This window comes from Acomys minous (genome assembly GCF_964271855.1).
Source record: "Acomys minous genome assembly, chromosome: 9".
Classification (NCBI taxonomy): domain Eukaryota; kingdom Metazoa; phylum Chordata; class Mammalia; order Rodentia; family Muridae; genus Acomys; species Acomys minous.
The window spans coordinates 80,887,379-80,902,699 of NC_140490.1; the positions used below are offsets into that span (position 1 = coordinate 80,887,379).

Sequence of the window (15,321 nt, forward strand, 5' to 3'; positions counted from 1 at the left end):
CACAGTGAGACCCCGTCTCAAAAAAAGGGGGGCGCAGAGCTGGGTGTGGTGACCCACGCCTTTAATCCCAGCATTTACTTGGGAGGCAGAGGCAGGCGGATCGCTGAGAGTTCGAGGCCAGCCTGGTCTACAAAGTGAGTCAAGGACAGCCAAGGCTACACAGAGAAACCCTGTCTTGAAAAACAAACAAACAAACAAAAAAAGGGGGGGTGGGGGGGAGGCGGGGCAGAGCACAGGAAGAGCTAGCTCTCTGTTCATGATGGCTACGTGGCATTTCAACACTTGGGTGGTCTCTGGGCTTGGAGCAGTCCCTCCTTGATGGCTCCTTAGTCCTCCTAGGGCGACTCTGGGCACACCCTGCCCTGAGGTACACCACAAACGTGACATCTTCTATTTAACTTTTATTTGCCAACTATGAGGTCAGACACGGGGCTCTGGGGCGGGGAAGGGACAGATGGGCGGCGGCTGTGGTCTGAGCTCTGTCCGCCGCCGCAGTACCTCTTGTCTTGCTCCATCTCTCTTCCACTGGCAGCAGCGGAGGCTGAGCTGTGGGCTGTCACGTGGCCCACGCAGTGGCCTGCAGATGGTCTGCCAGGGCCTTCTGGGTCCGGGTCCTAGTCCAGCCTGGGAGCAGGGCCTCGGGGTACTTACTGTCGTTCTGTTAGGCATCCCTGGCTCCCCAGCCTTCAGGATGCTGTGCACTCCCAGGCACTGGGGTGTCCAGCCTGGGGCAGGTGGGCCTTCCTCAAGCCGGGAGGGGTCTCCTGAAGACCCTGGCTGGCAGGGCCAGCACCGTGGCCCAGGACTGGTAGCCCAAGCGGCCACTGGAGGTGACAGGCCTTGAAAGGCTCCCTGGAGCTCACCCCAGCACGAGGGACAGGGAACAGGCAGTGTAGTTGCTGGTCAGGCGGCCCCAGCAAATGCAAAGGAGGGTGACAGCTGGCCTGTCCCTCTGTCACTGGCTGTCCTGTGTGCCTGTAGAGCCACCATCAATGCTGGCTGAAGATGAGGCAGAGCCTGGCCAGGATGGAGGGGGGATGCTGACTTTCTGCATAGGGACAGAATGGAGACAGAGGGTGAGGCTGCAGCTGGTGGGGGCGCCAATGCCCGCCCACCCAGCCCTGGCCGCTGCGCCTCCTCCCCCAACAAGTGACCATGCGCTGCGGCCACTCACCCTGGCACAGCCCCTCTGTGTCCCTCTGCACACACGCGCGGCTGGTCACCTGGGGCTGTAGGGTCGTGCTGTCATGTCCTCGGCTGTCCCGTACAGCAGCAGTGTATAGTAGTATAGAGTTCCTGGGCAGGGGTCACGGTGGGCACCAAGGGGGACAGGCTGTCGGTGGCCTGCCAGGCTCTGTAGCTCCCAACCTCAGTGGCTCCCAACCAGGCTGCTACACACCTACTTGGGCCAGTGGCTGGAGGCCCCCACTCTTCGGGACAAGTGCACCTACTGTGTGCTAGTAGCCAGACTCCCCCACTTCCCAAGGGTAGCTGCAGCACCTACTGTGTGCTAGTGGCCACGCCTCAGCATGTCCCCCAGGTAGGTAATACCTTATTGCTTATCACCCCCAATGCTTCTCCCAGGTTGCTACACACCTACTGTGTGCTGGTAGTCAAACTCCCCTACTGCCCTCAGGTAACTTCACCTACTGTGTGCCACTGTGCTTAGACACCACGTCCCCAATCCACTTCCTTCAGCTAGCCATAGACTTAATTTTGCACCAACGGCCACATCCCACTCCCCCCCCCCCCCGATGAAACTACACCTACTGTGTGCCAGTCGCCAGATCCTCCTCCCTCCTTCACACTCTCCCTTTAATTGTATACCTACTGTGCATTGGTGGCTGGCGCCCACCCATCCTACTGTGTGACAGAAATGCCTGTTGCATGACCTCTCCAAGAAACCCCCCTGGGGGCCCTCTGTGGCCGTGGGTCAGCCATGGCAGGGTCCCGGCCCAGAGCTGCAGGCGGCTCTCTCACCTGTGTTAAAGTAGTAACCCTTGTTCTCCAGGCCCAGGGTCCACAGGCCCTGCGGGTCCTCATCCCAGTAGTGCGTGGACATGAAGACCCAGTTGTTGTAGCCCTGACTGCTGACATCCAGGGGTCTGTGGCCAGTGGGTGGCAGGCAGAGAACAGAGGACACCTGTCTCCTGAGACCCGCCCTGCAGGGTCCCACCCGCAGGAGGCTAGGGAGGGCCCCCTTGGGAGATCTCACACCTGATGGCCACAAGCGTGGACTGCGTGCCCATGGGGCTGGTGAGGGAAATCTCCAGGTCCCCGCGACGGCTGTAGGAGAGCGACAGCTGGACCTGCACGTGCTCCAGCGAGCGGAGGTGGCGGCGTGAGCCATCGGAGCACGCGGAGATGTTCTTCGACACCAGCATCCGAGGCAGTATGGGGCTGGTGGGGTGAGGACTGTCCTGTGGGTCTGCCGCGGGCTGGGAAGCGCCCGGAGGCGGGTCTGGGGGAATCCAAGGGTCTGAGAGCACTCTCCTTCCTCAGATGGGTAAACTGAGGCTTCGGGGCATCCTCCCTGCCTTAGATTAGGGTGGGGAGGTGGGGGAGGAGGGAGACTGCAACAAAGTGCAGGGTGGAAATCTGGACAGAACCTCCCGCGTGGGCGCGGGGTCCCGACCTCGGGGCCTCCCTCCGACGGGGCGGGGCCGGGGAGGGGCCTCCCTCACGTGGGGGTGTGCACCACCCGAATGACACATTTCTTCTGCGGCTGAGTGGGCAGCCACACGCGAGCCAGGTCCACCAGCAGCCCCGCGTCCAGCAGCCCGTAGCCATAGTGGTGGCTCACTGTGTGGGAAGGGTAGCCGTCACTCGCCCTGCAAGCACCGCACCCCTGTCCCCTGCCTGGCCCCGCCGCACCTTGGCGCCCCACGCCGTTGATCCTCCAGTCCTCTGCCTGCAGCTGCGCCGGCCTGGACGCGCGGACCACCAGGTGCTGTAGGTCCCTCCAGGTCAGGAGCGGGCTGGGGGGGCGAGGGCGGGTGAGCGGGCCGCCGCCCGTGGGGGCGGGGCGGTGGGCGGGGCCCTACGGTCACCTACTTGGCCTCCAGAGCCAGGGCGATCATGCCAGCGGCCAGCGGGGCGGAGGCCGAGGTGCCCGTGTGCTTGTCCGTGCACTGGTGGTGCAGGTCCGTGGTGACCTGGGGACACACAGCAGAGGCGCCTTAAGCCCAGAGCGCAGCCCAGATGGAGGACTTGTGTGGAGGGTGCTAGGGACTAAGTTCACAAAGTGCTGAAGATCAGGCTAAGTATGAAGATTAAGCTAAAGAAATACACTAAACTCAAAAGGTACTGAAAGCCCCAGGCCTGCTGATGCAGGCGTTTAATTCCAGTACTCGCGGGCCAGAGGCAGGAGCAGCTGCGACTTCCAGACTAGACTGGTCTACACAGTGAGTGCCTGCCTCAAATAAAGACTACTAGCGACTAAGCTTAGCAAGTACTGAGAAGTTCAACAAGTACTAAGGGTCTGCTAAGTAAAAGGCTCCTAAATAGCACTACATCTAAAAAGCGCTAAGACCGAGACTCCGACTCCACAGAGCCTGAGGCATTGGGGGCGGGCAGGGCGGGGGGGGGGGGAGGGCGGGGAACAGACGTGCTGGGGCACCGGGACCACAAGCGCAGACAACTGGCTCCAGCCTCAAGGATGGTGAAGGGGGAGGGTCATGTATGGGATGGGAGTCCTGGGGGAGGCGGTGGCCATCAGATGGGGGAACCTCAGTGCCAGCCCAGGTAGCTGGGGCCCAGGTGGTTCAGGCATTGGCGCGGATCTTACCCAGGGAGGCAGAGCTGATTTGCCAAGTGGGTGGACATGGCTGGATCTAGGCATGGAAGGGGGTCGGAGGGGCTGTGAGCCCGAGGGAGGGGCAGGAGGGGCAGGGCCTGTGTGGAGTGGAACTTGTTTGGGGACCAGTATCTGGAGGGAGCGGACCTCTGTGGCCAGGATGAAGTCTAGGGGCGGGGCCATTGGGGCAGGGCCCGGGAGGCGGGGTCAGGGGCGGGGCCGGGGAGGCGGGGCCCGTGCTGTGGGCCTGGCTGGGCACTCACGATCTGTGGGTCGGTGGCCACGCCACTGCTGAAGGTGGTGGTGAACGTGGAGGCGCAGGCTTCGCTGTACCAAGGCACTCGGCCCTGGCGCGTGGTGCTGCCCACTGACAGCGTGTGGATGCTGTTGGTGTAGCCGTCACAATTGCAGTTGTCGTAATGGAGGCCACCGTTTCCCGAGGCCCAGATGAACAGTGTGCCCAGCCCTTGGCGGCCCTGGGTGGGGAGAGTGACCCAGGAGAACAGTCAGCTCTCCGACCTCCGGGACCTGTCCCCTCCACCCACAGGGTGCGTTTCCTGTGCACCTTGGTCACACCACGAATGAAGGCCTCCCGAGTGAGGATGCCCGGTCCGTCCACCGTGCGGCCGTCATCCTCGGGGCCCCAGCTGGCGCTGTAGATGTGTATGTGCTGCGGCTGCAGGCTGAGGGACTGCGCCTCCACGATGTCCGTGATGGTTCCATCCAACATGCGCACGCCTGCGCGGGTGGGCGTGGGCCTCGCGCCGGCACCAACTCTGGTTGCCCTAACCAGGCCACCTCCCTGCCACCTTCTAGTCACCCACAGCCTAAGGCCTGGCAATTACCCAGTAACCAGTGGTGGGAACGGGGGAGAGGGATTGGAGGGTGGTGGTCCCCGCACTGGTCAAGCTTAACCTGATATGACCCAGCCTCCACCCCTGGTACCTCCAATTCTGGCGTTGAAGGCCACACCAGCACCACAGAAACCGTTGTTAGCTGTGGCGGACACCTCCCCAGCGCAGCGGGTCCCGTGTCTGATTCCGGAGCAAGGAGAAAACAGACACATGTCCCAGCCCACCTTGGCGTTTCTGCAGGCCCCAGGAACACCTGGCACACAGCCCATAGCTCACCGGTTCTCATCGCTGGGTGTGTAGCGAGGCTGGGGATCTGGGTCATAGTCATTGAAGTCATAGCTGGCTAGAGGGTCCTGGGGGGGGGGGAGGCAGGGAAGGCAAGATGAGAGTGAGGTGGAGACGGATGGGTCTGGGGGGACCTGGCCTGCTGCCGCCATACCCTGGAAAACTCACATAATTAGCCCAAAGGTCCGGGTGGTCTTTCTCAATGCCATCATCCAAAATGGAGACCACCACTCCCCGGCCGGTCAGTCCCTGGTTCCAGACCCTCAGGATGTTGAGATCTGGTTGTATCTCGTTGTTCTATGAGAGGCAAGGAGGGACCTAGGGTCAGTGGGTCACAGGCTGGTTCCCCGCTGCCCGCTCTGCCCAGTTCCAAGTGCTTACCATGTACCACTGTTTGGTAAACCAGGGGTCTGTGGGCACCACCAGGGAGCGCTTCACCCGCCGCTTCAACGTCTGCTGCTCAAACCACCGCACCTGCAGGGGGCGCAGGGGCTGCACTAGCCACCGCCTCCAGGGCAGTGGACCGCTGGCCGGGAGGCTCCAGACCTCCCCGGGCAGAGACTCAGTGGCTAGGGCTGCTCTTTGGATCCCCCATGATCATTCAAGCTGTGTTCCCAGAGACGCCTGAGCCCCAATGGTGTACACGTGAAGGCACTGGGGCCAAGTGTGGCTCTTCTGGCGCCGAGCCTACTCCTCCTCCTCAGCAAGTTCTGCAGGCTTCTTCCTGCAGCCACACTTTTCCTTTTGAGACAGGATCTCATGGTGTAGCTCTGGCTAGCCTGGAGCTGTGTAGACTAAGCTAACCCTGAACTCAGAGATTCTCCTAACCCTGCCTCTGCCCCTGGAGTGCTGGGGACAAAGGTGTGTGCCAAAGCTGTTGTGCTAAAAAACAAAACAAAACAAAACAAAAACCCTGCCACTTCTGACACTCTTCCTTGGCCAGGATGCCCCTGTCACACAACCTCCACCACCCTCTAGTGTGTACTCAGTCTTGTTTTGTGTTTGTATTTTCATGTCACTCTCTCCCTTCTCCTCTGTATGCGAGTGTGCGTGTGTGTGTGTGTGTGTGTGTGTGTGTGTGTGTGTGTGTGTCTGTCTGTCTGTCTGTCTCTGCCGGCCTATTACCATGGCATATAGGTGGCGGTCAAAGGGCAGCAGTGGGGTTACAGAGCCATCCCAGTGGTTATGAGCACTGGCTGCCCCTGCAGAGGACTGGGGTTCCATTCCTAGTGTCTACATGGGGGCTCACAGCCTCCTGGAACAAGTTTCAGTTACCTCCCATGCCTCCTGACCTCCTCGGGCACCTGCATGCATGTACAGACGAGCAGTCAAAACATGTTAGTAAAATTACAAACTAAAAATGTCAAAATCTTTTGAAAAGTAACAGTGAAGCTGGGAGGTGGTGGCACGCGCTTTTAATCCCAGCACTCCGGAGGCAGAGGCAGGCGGATTGCCATGAGTTCGAGGCCAGCCTGGTCTACAAAGCGAGTCCAGGACAGCCAGGGCTACACAGAGAAACCTGTCTCGAAAACAAACAAGAAAAAGTACCAATGGGATTCACTTTTCTCCTTCCACATGTAGATCTGGGGGTTGAGCTCAGGCGGGCTGTACACTTTCACCCTCTGAAACATCTCACTTGCTCTCTAATTCCCTGTTGTCTGAGGTGGGGGGTCTCATGTAGTGAAATTTTGGTTTCTTTAAAATACACAAAAATATGGGGGCTGGAGAGATGGCTCACAGGTTAAGAGCACTGACTGTTCTTCTAAAGGTCCTGAGTTCAATTCCCAGCAACCACATGGTGGCTCACAATCATCTAAAATGAGACCTGGTGCCCTATTCTGGTGTGCAGGCACACATGTGGGCAGAACACTGTATACATAGTAAATGCATTTTTTTTTAAGTACACAAAAGTAGCTGGGGGTGGTGGCGCACACCTTTAATCCCAGCACTCAGGAGGCAGAGACAGGCAGATCGATGTGAGTTTGAGGCCAGCCTGGTCTACAAAGCGAGTCCAAGACAGCCAAGGCTACACAGAGAAACCCTGTCTCAAAAACCTATTTTAATCCCAGGTGTGAGATACGGGGCCTGCTTTGGACTGTCCCCAGCAGCTATGATTTGTCCAGTGCTCTAGCAGGGGTGTGGTTTTGCCAGCTGCAGATAGTTTCTTTGACTGTGATATTTAGAATTCTGGGGACTTTTCAGAGGGTACATAAATGCTAGGTCCCTGAGAGGCAGGCTGTCATTGGTCGTTGTTGGTTGCTGTGAAGTAGTCCTGCACAAGGAAGAAATTAGACCCTCCTGAAGGGAAGATCAAACCAGCACCAGTCCTAGTCAGCGGGAAGTAGTCGAGGGATGACAAAGAGAGGGATTACAGTCTCGTGTAGCCTAGGCTAGCTCAAAAACTACATAGCTGAGGATGACCTTGAACTCCTGATCCTCCTGCCTCCACTTCCCCGGTGCAGGGACGACCCGGGTGTGCTAGCATTCCTGTCTTCCTCGGTGGTGCTGGGATGGAGCAGTGCTCTGCACAGGGAGCCATAGCCTCTGTCCCGGCCACCTCTGCCCAACATCAGCACAGCTGTTGCCCAGCTGGCCTCCAGCAGCCAGCCTGCTCCCCTCCCAGCCACAGCTAGAGACCAGGAAGGAGCTCGCACCTTGTCCTCCACCCAGGACCTGTGCAAGTGCCACTCGGCCGGCCCAAGCCAGTTCATTCAGGTCCCTTTCTCCTTACAGCCACATCTTAGTCTCAGGAGCCATGCTCCCCTGGGCACCCCGGCTTGATCTGCGCGTCCACCTGCTATTTTCTCATCTCTTGTTCCTTCTTTTCTCCCCTCCCCCCTTCTCGGCTTCCCTCTACTCCCTTCTCCTATTGGTCCTCATTCTCTTCCTTCACGAGGTTGGTCCCCACTGGCTTCCCGGTTGGTGGACTCCTTAGGATTAGGAGGTGTGGCCTCGGAGGAGGCCTGTCACTGGGAAGTGGGTGCTGGTCCTTGCCATTTCCAGTTAGCTCTCTCTGCCTCCTCCTGTGGAGGCAGATGTGCGTGCTCATCACCGACCCAGTGTCCTCCGCCCCGCCCCCCCCGCCCCGCCCCTGCCGGCATGGCGGTCATGGACTCACCCTCTGAAACAGTGAGCTCAATAAAACTCTTAAGTTGCCTTGGTCATGGTGCTTTGCCATAGGATAGTAACTGAGACAGTCCCTGGTGCTGAAGGTGAGCACCCTCCACCCCAACCCCCCCCTCTATCCCCCACCCCATCCTCACCCCCGCCTCCACCATCGTGTGTGGCTCACACCACAACGTCATGCTCGTGCTGCAGGGAGTGGCTGGCGCTATAAAATCCAGACATTTTGATTCTTCCAGCCTTTTCCCTCTCCTCTTGTCTGTTCTCCTCCTCTCTCTCTCTCCCTCCTTTCTCTGCACGCTTCTCCCTCCCGCCCTCCTCCCCTTCCCCCCCCCCCCCCCCCCGCCTGTGCTGCTTCCAATAACCCTGCACTTATATAATACAGGCCGGGCGTGGTGGCGCACGCCTTTAATCCCAGCACTTGGGAAGCAGAGGCAGGTGGATCTCTTTGAGTTTGAGGCCAGCTTGGTCTACAAAGTGAGTCAAGGACAGCTAAGGCTACACAGAGAAACCCTATCTTGAAAAAAAAATCTTTTCTGTGAAAATATATACTATAGCTTTGTCTCGCCATTAGTTCATCTGTTGTCAATCATGGGGCTGTGCTCCCCGGTCGGCTGCGCATTCACTGGTTCCAGGGCACGGTTTCCCTACGCGTTAAAATGGACCAGGTCCTCTCCCTACTTGGAGCGGGGTTAGAACCAGCGCTTTAGACCCTCCAGGAAGGACAAGCAGGCCAGGGGGCTGCCAGAGTTCCTCCTAGTGCCAGGTTGTGTTACCAGCCATGCTCACGGCTTCCCCAGCCAGGCCTCACTTCACAATGCTACAGTAACAGTGACAGGAACTGACTGGTTTGCCTCAGGAGGCTGCAGCCGTGGACTCACTCCCACCTTGGGCTCTTTCTTCAGGCGCAGACGGTGGCCCCAGTGAGGACTCAGGGACTGCTGGGCCACTCCGCGGTGCCGGAGATGGAAATACTGGTCGTCGGGGAAGATCTGGGAAAGTGAGGGAGGGACATCGCTGGGATCTGGCTCCCCTGAGTCCCAGCGATGGAGGCCAGTCTCCACGGCTCCGTGCCCCTCAACCGGGGGCCCAGCCGGGGGCCACAGACTCCCAACTTGAACACGGAGAGGCACATAGACACACACTTCACATCTGAGGAGGTCTTGGGCATGCCCTCCCATTTGTCCAGGCCCCCCCAGGCCCTGTCCCATCCATCCAGGTCCCACCCACCTGTCCCAGGTTGACGAAACCAAATTTACGTGCCAGGCGCTCAGCCTCCTGGTAACCTTGGGTCACCCGCACGGCCCAGCTGCTGACATAGATAGGGGCCCGGGCTGAAGCCCACCCCACAGCCAGGAGGGCCAAAGCCAAAGCCAGACCCAGCCACAGCGCAGTAGGGAAGGGCCGCATAGCGGGGGCCGGGGCGGGGGGCGGGGCCTCAGGAAGCCACCCCGATCCTGGACACCATAGCAACCCCGAAGCTTTCAATTCCCAAGGGGCCTTGCGGTCCCTTCCTATCACCGACACACCCCCCGCCCGGGGGTGGGACTAACCCACACGGAGAGGCGCATCCACACGGACCTAAGCCTTCGGGAGCCTCAGTTTCCCCACTTATACACGGCCAACCCCTCCATCTGGCCCTTAGGAGCAGGTTCAAGGTAACGGCGATGCCTTCAACTTTTTATTTGGCCCCGCCCACTTTCCTCCACGCCCCTCCTTCGAGGTCAGCTTCGTTTTTTCCAGCGTAGTCCCGCCTCCTTTGTGACCAACCCCGCCTTCTCCGGCCCGTCCAATCAGCACCGGCCTTAATCCGGCCCCTCCCACCTGTCCCTCATCTAGCTCCACCCACACACACCCCGCTGCTCTCCGTCAATAATATACTGGGCCACTCCCTCTTGACCAATCAACACGCCAGCAGCCTGGCGCCCCGCCCCCTCCGGACTTCCCGCTGCCTCTCCGGTCTCCGCCCCGGCCAGAGGGCGATGCGGCGGGGGAGACGGGGCAGGCCCCACCTCCTTTGTCCGCCCTGCCCTCCCATTGGCCAGAGCCGGGGCTCGGGGGCGGAGTCAGGCCCGGAGGCCAAAAGCGGCGGGCCGGGGGCGGGGCCCGTAGCCTCGCGGTCGGAGAAAGCGGTGCGCCCTCGGCGGGGCCGGTGCGCGAGGCTGCGGGCGTGCTTCAGCAGCCTGCCCCGGGCCCGCCGCTGCCATGGACGGTCTGCGCCAGCGCTTCGAACGGTTTCTGGAACAGAGGAACGTGGTCACCGACGTTCTCGGGGCCCTCGAAGCCAGGACCGGTGTAGAAAAGCGGTATCTCGCCACGGGTGAGCCTGGAAGAGGGGTACACGTCGCGGGTCCCCGACGGGCACCATCAGGTCCTGGGTCCCGTCCCTGGATAAGTTGCGCGGCCCAAGTACCGGTTGGGCTCCTTGAAGCTGGGTGCCCTCACCCTGGAAGGGGTTCACGGGTTCACGTCTTAGGTTTCTGACGAGTTTTGGCGGTCCTGGGAACTCTGACCTAGCAGCGGCATCCCCGGGGACTCACGTCCCAGGTCCGGGTCCTGGGGACTCTGACCTGGAAGGGGTGCACATCTAAGGTCCCTAAGGGCCTCTACAAGGCCATGAGGATTCGGTCCTGAAAGGAGTGCATACATCTCAGGTCCCTGGTGGACCGGGTAAAAGGCCTCGTGAAGGGCTAGGCACCCAGACCTGACGTAGGGTCCTATCCTGCCTGGGAAGCGGTGCACAGCCGGGTCCCCAACAGGCAACCAAGATGTTCTGAGTCCCCATCCATGGAAGGGAAGTCATTCTGGCTCTCCCGTGGACCCTGACCTACCTATGGGGGGGTCTCACCCTTGGTTCCCCGGGAAAAGGGGGTTTTCATTTGCCTGCCTCTCCTTTGGAAAAGGCCACCCTAGGGTCCTGCAGCACTCCCCGAGCAGCCTGCCTCCTCTTGGGGCCCTGGCTGCCAGCCAGGCTCCAAGCCTGGTTTCTCTGCAAATCTGGTTTTTCCAGTGGCTCAGCTGGCCCCTATGTGGGTGGAAGACCCAGGGACAACACGCCACCCCTACCCCACATCCTCTGTGTGTTCCCAGTTCTGACTTGTACGATCGCATGGAGAAATGTGCCCATGTATCTCTGGGACACGAGGCCCAGCTCCAGGACCCTAAGCCTCACTTCCTCTGTGCCCCAGCACAGTAGCTTTGAGTCAATATTTGTTGAACTCAGGTGGTGGCTGGGGCTTGGGGCATAGAGAGCCTGAGGAGGGGCCATCCTGGAATCCTAACCTTAGGTGCGTTTCTAGTTCCGGATCCTCCCTGCAGGGTGGTAAGGCTCTCTGTGCGTCTTTCTGAAATGATTTTAAAGTTTTTGTTTTGTTTTTTCTGAGACAGGGTCTCTCTGTGTAGCTTTGGTTGTCCTGGACTCACTTTGTAGACCAGGCTGGCCTCGAACTCACAGCGATCCACCAGCCTCTGCCTCCTGAGCGCTGGGATTAAAGGCTGTGCCACCACTCCTGGCCCTCTGAAATGATTTTAGTGTACCCCCTTTGTGTCCCCAGAAGCCCACAGGCTTGGTCCTTCCTGAATCACAAGACAATGAGGCTCTGTGTGAACACGACTTGTCAGGTCCTGAAGTCCTCCACAGATCCCAGCTGGAGGGTGGGCCCCCATCCTCCACCGTGTGTGGGGGGGGTGGTGAGGGTGCTTCTGAGATCTTTATCCAGGTCTCAGATCCCCCTCCAGCTGTGACCTGGCACCCCGAGGCAGCCCCAGATACAGGCCACAACCTCTGTCCTGGCTTTTTCCACATCACTAGGGAAATTGCATCATAGTACCCTGGGAGGGGGGTGACCAGGAGGGGAACTGAGGCACAGGAGGCAGGGGCTGTGTTGGGAAACTCCCTCGCCCCCCCTCCCGTGCCCTCCGTCACTGTGCCCCCCCACCCCCTGCCCTAAATCCTTGGCTTCCAAGGTTATCCTTTCCTTGCTGAGGCTGCAGTTAAAGAGATTGTGGGGGCCAGTGCTCTCGGAGAGCCCTTCCCCCGTCAGTGGTGGGGAACGCGACATCCCCCACCGGCTTCAGGACCCTTATTTCAATAGAGGGGGATTCTTAGGCTGCAGTTGCCCCAAATGGCACGCTGTGCCCCAGACACTAAACGAGGCAACTTAGACTCTTGGGGTCCTCTCCTCCTTGCACCTCAGATTTCAGAGCGTGATTCCTAGAGCAGGTGGGAGGAGGGCGGGGACTCTGACCTTAGACACATTGTGTCCCCGCAGATAACAGTCTGGGGGAGGAAGGAGGAGACGCAGGCGCAGCTGCCCCAGGGGCAAAGGTCCGAGCTCTCTCTCGGATAAGCCCTCCCACCTCCCCAGCTTAGCCAGCCTCTGACCTTCGCTGAAGGACAGGAAGACCCAGATCCCCCAAATGCTTTCCCACGCGTCCCCCCACCAGCTCTCCCTTGACTAGCAGCGAGTTCACAGTGGTGGCCGAGCCCCAGAGTCTTCCTTGCCGAGAGTGACTTGGTGGCCAAAAGGCCACACTATAGGGTGACGTAAGAAAGACTTACTAAACCACAACTGTCCCAGGGTGCAGGAGTCAACCCCAGCCACACCGGCATAGCAGGTGACACAGGAGAGAGTGTACACACACACGCACACACACACACACACACGCGCGCGCGCGCGCGCGCGCACACTTCTGTCCACTTTTTCTGGGGACTGTACTTCACTGAGCTTGTAGCCCATCCTGCTAGACTGGCTGCCCAGTGAGGTCCAAGGATCCTTCTGTCCCTGCCACCCTCTCCCAGATGCTGTCGGAGCAGACACTGCAACAAGCCCAGCTTCATTTTGTTTTGCTGTAACTCCTCGGGCTTTCACAGAAAGCTTTAACAGCTGAGCCACCCCACCCCACCCCCCTCCCCCACGCCCCCACCCCGGCTCCCGCCTTCTGGGTGATGGGGTTTGAAATGTGGACGCCTGTAGCCAAGGATAACCTTGTGTACTCTGTCATCCCAGCATACCAGAGGCTGAGATAGGAAGGGACACCCCCAAAGAAAATAAAACCCCCAAGAAGCCAATGCCACAGAGCACACCTTTAATCCCAGCCCTCAGGGGCCAGGCGCAGGCATGAGTTTGAGGCCAGCCAGGACTTCATCGTGAGGCCCTGTTTCAAAGAAAAAAAAGACCTCTTGACCCATGACTATGCACTGCCCCGGGGCATCCCCACACAGTAGGATGCAGGATGCAGGCTGCGTCAGAGGCATTGCCTGCCGCTCTTGTCTTCCCAGGAGCTCTCACCCTGCTAAGCCTGTATCTTCTGTTCGGCTACGGGGCCTCTCTACTGTGCAATGTCATCGGATTTGTATACCCCGCATATGCTTCGTAAGTGCGCCAGGCAGTCCACAGGGATGAGGAGGCTTGGGGGGGGGCTCCCAGATAGCATCTCATGCAGACACGCCACATTCCTATCTGGACAGAGTCAAAGCCATCGAGAGCCCAAGCAAGGAAGACGACACTGTGTGGCTAACCTACTGGGTGGTGTACGCCCTGTTCGGTCTGGTGGAATTCTTCAGCGATCTACTCCTGTTCTGGTTCCCTTTCTATTACGCGGGCAAGGTGGGTAGGCTGAGCTGAGCGCCAGTGCTGCGGGGGGGGGGGGGGGGGGGGGTCGGGCCCGGGTGTGGCAGGGCCGAGTGTGGCAGCTTGCTGTGTCCCCCACGCAGTGCGCCTTCCTGTTGTTTTGCATGACGCCGGGACCCTGGAACGGTGCGCTCATGTTGTACCATCGCGTCGTACGGCCAATATTCCTAAAACATCACGTGGCCCTAGACAGCGCCGCGAGCCAGCTAAGCGGAAGAGCTCTGGACATCGCAACTGGGATAACCCGGGACGGTGCGTGCTCAGGGTGGGGTGGGGGTGGCTGCCCAAGGGGCTTGATTTGCATATCGGATTTGCCTTTTGTTTTTCCCTTTGGGTTTTTGTTTTGTTGTTGTTGTTGTTGTTGTTTGAGGCAGGGTCTCACCATGTAGCCCTGGCTGGCCTGGAAGTCACTATGTAGACCAGGCTGGCCTTGAACTCATAGAGATCCTCCTGTCTAAAGCCTCCTGAGAGCTAGGGTTAAAGGTGTGTGCTAGTTAGGTTGAGACAGAAAGGATTTCATGTAGCCCAGGATAGCCCCCAACTCACTGTGCAGCTGAGGATGAGCTTTTGTTCCTGATCTTCCTGCCTCTCCCTCCTGAGTGCTGGAATGACAGGCGTGACCATGTCACCCCGCCCCAGCTGGCTCCTGGGTCTTACTGACCCTCTGTCCCTGTCTGTCCCTGTGGCTGGATTTGCCTCTCTGTCTCTTCGCCTGTCTTGAGACTCCTGACTCTGGCTACACTCCTTGTCTTGCGTCTCGACCACCCCCTGCATGGCTCCACTGTCCTCTTACTGTCCGCCTCTTTCTCCTTGGCTGTCGGGAACCAGTGCTTCAGGCCCTGTCTCGGGGCCGGGCTCTCATCACTCCAGCGTCAACAACGGAGCCCACGCCAGCCCTGGAACTGAACCGTATGTTATTCCCTGGGAGGGACGGTATAGGGGTGTGTGTGCGCGCGCGTGTGTGTGTGTGTGTGTGTGTGTGTGCAGGTGTGTGTGTGTGCAGGGGTGGTGTGTGTGTATGGTGTGTGTGTGTGTGTGTGTGCAGGTGTTTGTGGGGTATGTGTGTGGGTATGTGTGTGGGTGCAGGGGTGTGGGTGTGCAGGTGGGTGTGGGTATGTGTGTGGGTGTGCAGGTGTGGGGGGTGTGGATGTGGGCGTGTGTGTGTGTGTGTGTATGCATGTGTGCGTGCGTGTGTGTGTGTGTGTGTGTGTGCGCGCGCGCGCGCGCGCGTATGTTTGGTGCATGCCACTCTGGATATGCATATGAGTGTACCCGTGCAGCTACCCACAGACATTTGTGTGCACCCACCCACTCACGAGGAGCCAAGTGTGCAGTTCTGTGTTTGGATGTCTGCAAAGAGTGACCAGCTTTGCCTTCGGAGCGGAGCTGATTGCCACCAGCTCCCCATCAGTCACCCTCATACACTGTTTTCTTTTTCTCCACAGCCAAGACAAGCCAGAGCCCACTGCTGAAGCAGAAATAAAGTCCCCTGGCAGTCTGTGTGCGGTGCCCCAGGATGACAGTAACGGACACACGCCTGAAGCCCAGGCCTCAGAAAACTCCTCAGACTCCAATCAGCCACACCAACCGTCAAGCCCAAGCGTGCCAACAGAAAGCCCCTCACGGGCCA

General features: G+C 59.4%; 2 protein-coding genes across 7 annotated transcripts; one reads left to right on the forward strand and one right to left on the reverse strand.

Annotated features, from left to right (window-relative positions):
• Positions 1-388: 388 nt before the first annotated feature.
• PCSK4 (proprotein convertase subtilisin/kexin type 4) lies at positions 389-9,742 on the reverse strand. 4 transcript variants are annotated; one of them, XM_084795533.1, is made up of 15 exons: positions 9,612-9,742; positions 8,946-9,050; positions 5,317-5,409; positions 5,104-5,232; positions 4,927-5,003; positions 4,742-4,830; positions 4,362-4,534; positions 4,060-4,272; positions 3,055-3,155; positions 2,875-2,978; positions 2,685-2,802; positions 2,218-2,400; positions 1,981-2,105; positions 1,226-1,296; positions 389-1,051 (listed from the first exon to the last, which is right to left on the reverse strand). In XM_084795533.1, the coding sequence occupies exons 1-15, from the start codon at positions 9,627-9,629 to the stop codon at positions 956-958; spliced, it is 1,695 nt and encodes a 564-aa protein (XP_084651659.1). In that variant the 5' UTR covers positions 9,630-9,742; the 3' UTR covers positions 389-955. The 4 variants fall into 4 exon arrangements, 3 of the variants coding, with proteins under 3 accessions (XP_084651659.1, XP_084651657.1, XP_084651658.1); XM_084795531.1 differs by having other exon boundaries at positions 9,289-9,652; XM_084795532.1 differs by having other exon boundaries at positions 389-1,048; positions 1,175-1,296; positions 9,289-9,651.
• Positions 9,743-9,896: 154 nt separating this feature from the next.
• On the forward strand, positions 9,897-15,321 carry REEP6 (receptor accessory protein 6). 3 transcript variants are annotated; one of them, XM_084795599.1, is made up of 6 exons: positions 9,897-10,378; positions 13,340-13,433; positions 13,529-13,667; positions 13,881-13,943; positions 14,520-14,600; positions 15,137-15,321. In XM_084795599.1, the coding sequence occupies exons 1-6, from the start codon at positions 10,041-10,043 to the stop codon at positions 15,172-15,174; spliced, it is 753 nt and encodes a 250-aa protein (XP_084651725.1). In that variant the 5' UTR covers positions 9,897-10,040; the 3' UTR covers positions 15,175-15,321. The 3 variants fall into 3 exon arrangements, with proteins under 3 accessions (XP_084651725.1, XP_084651726.1, XP_084651727.1); XM_084795600.1 differs by having other exon boundaries at positions 10,130-10,378; positions 13,775-13,943; XM_084795601.1 differs by lacking the exon at positions 14,520-14,600 and having other exon boundaries at positions 10,130-10,378; positions 13,775-13,943.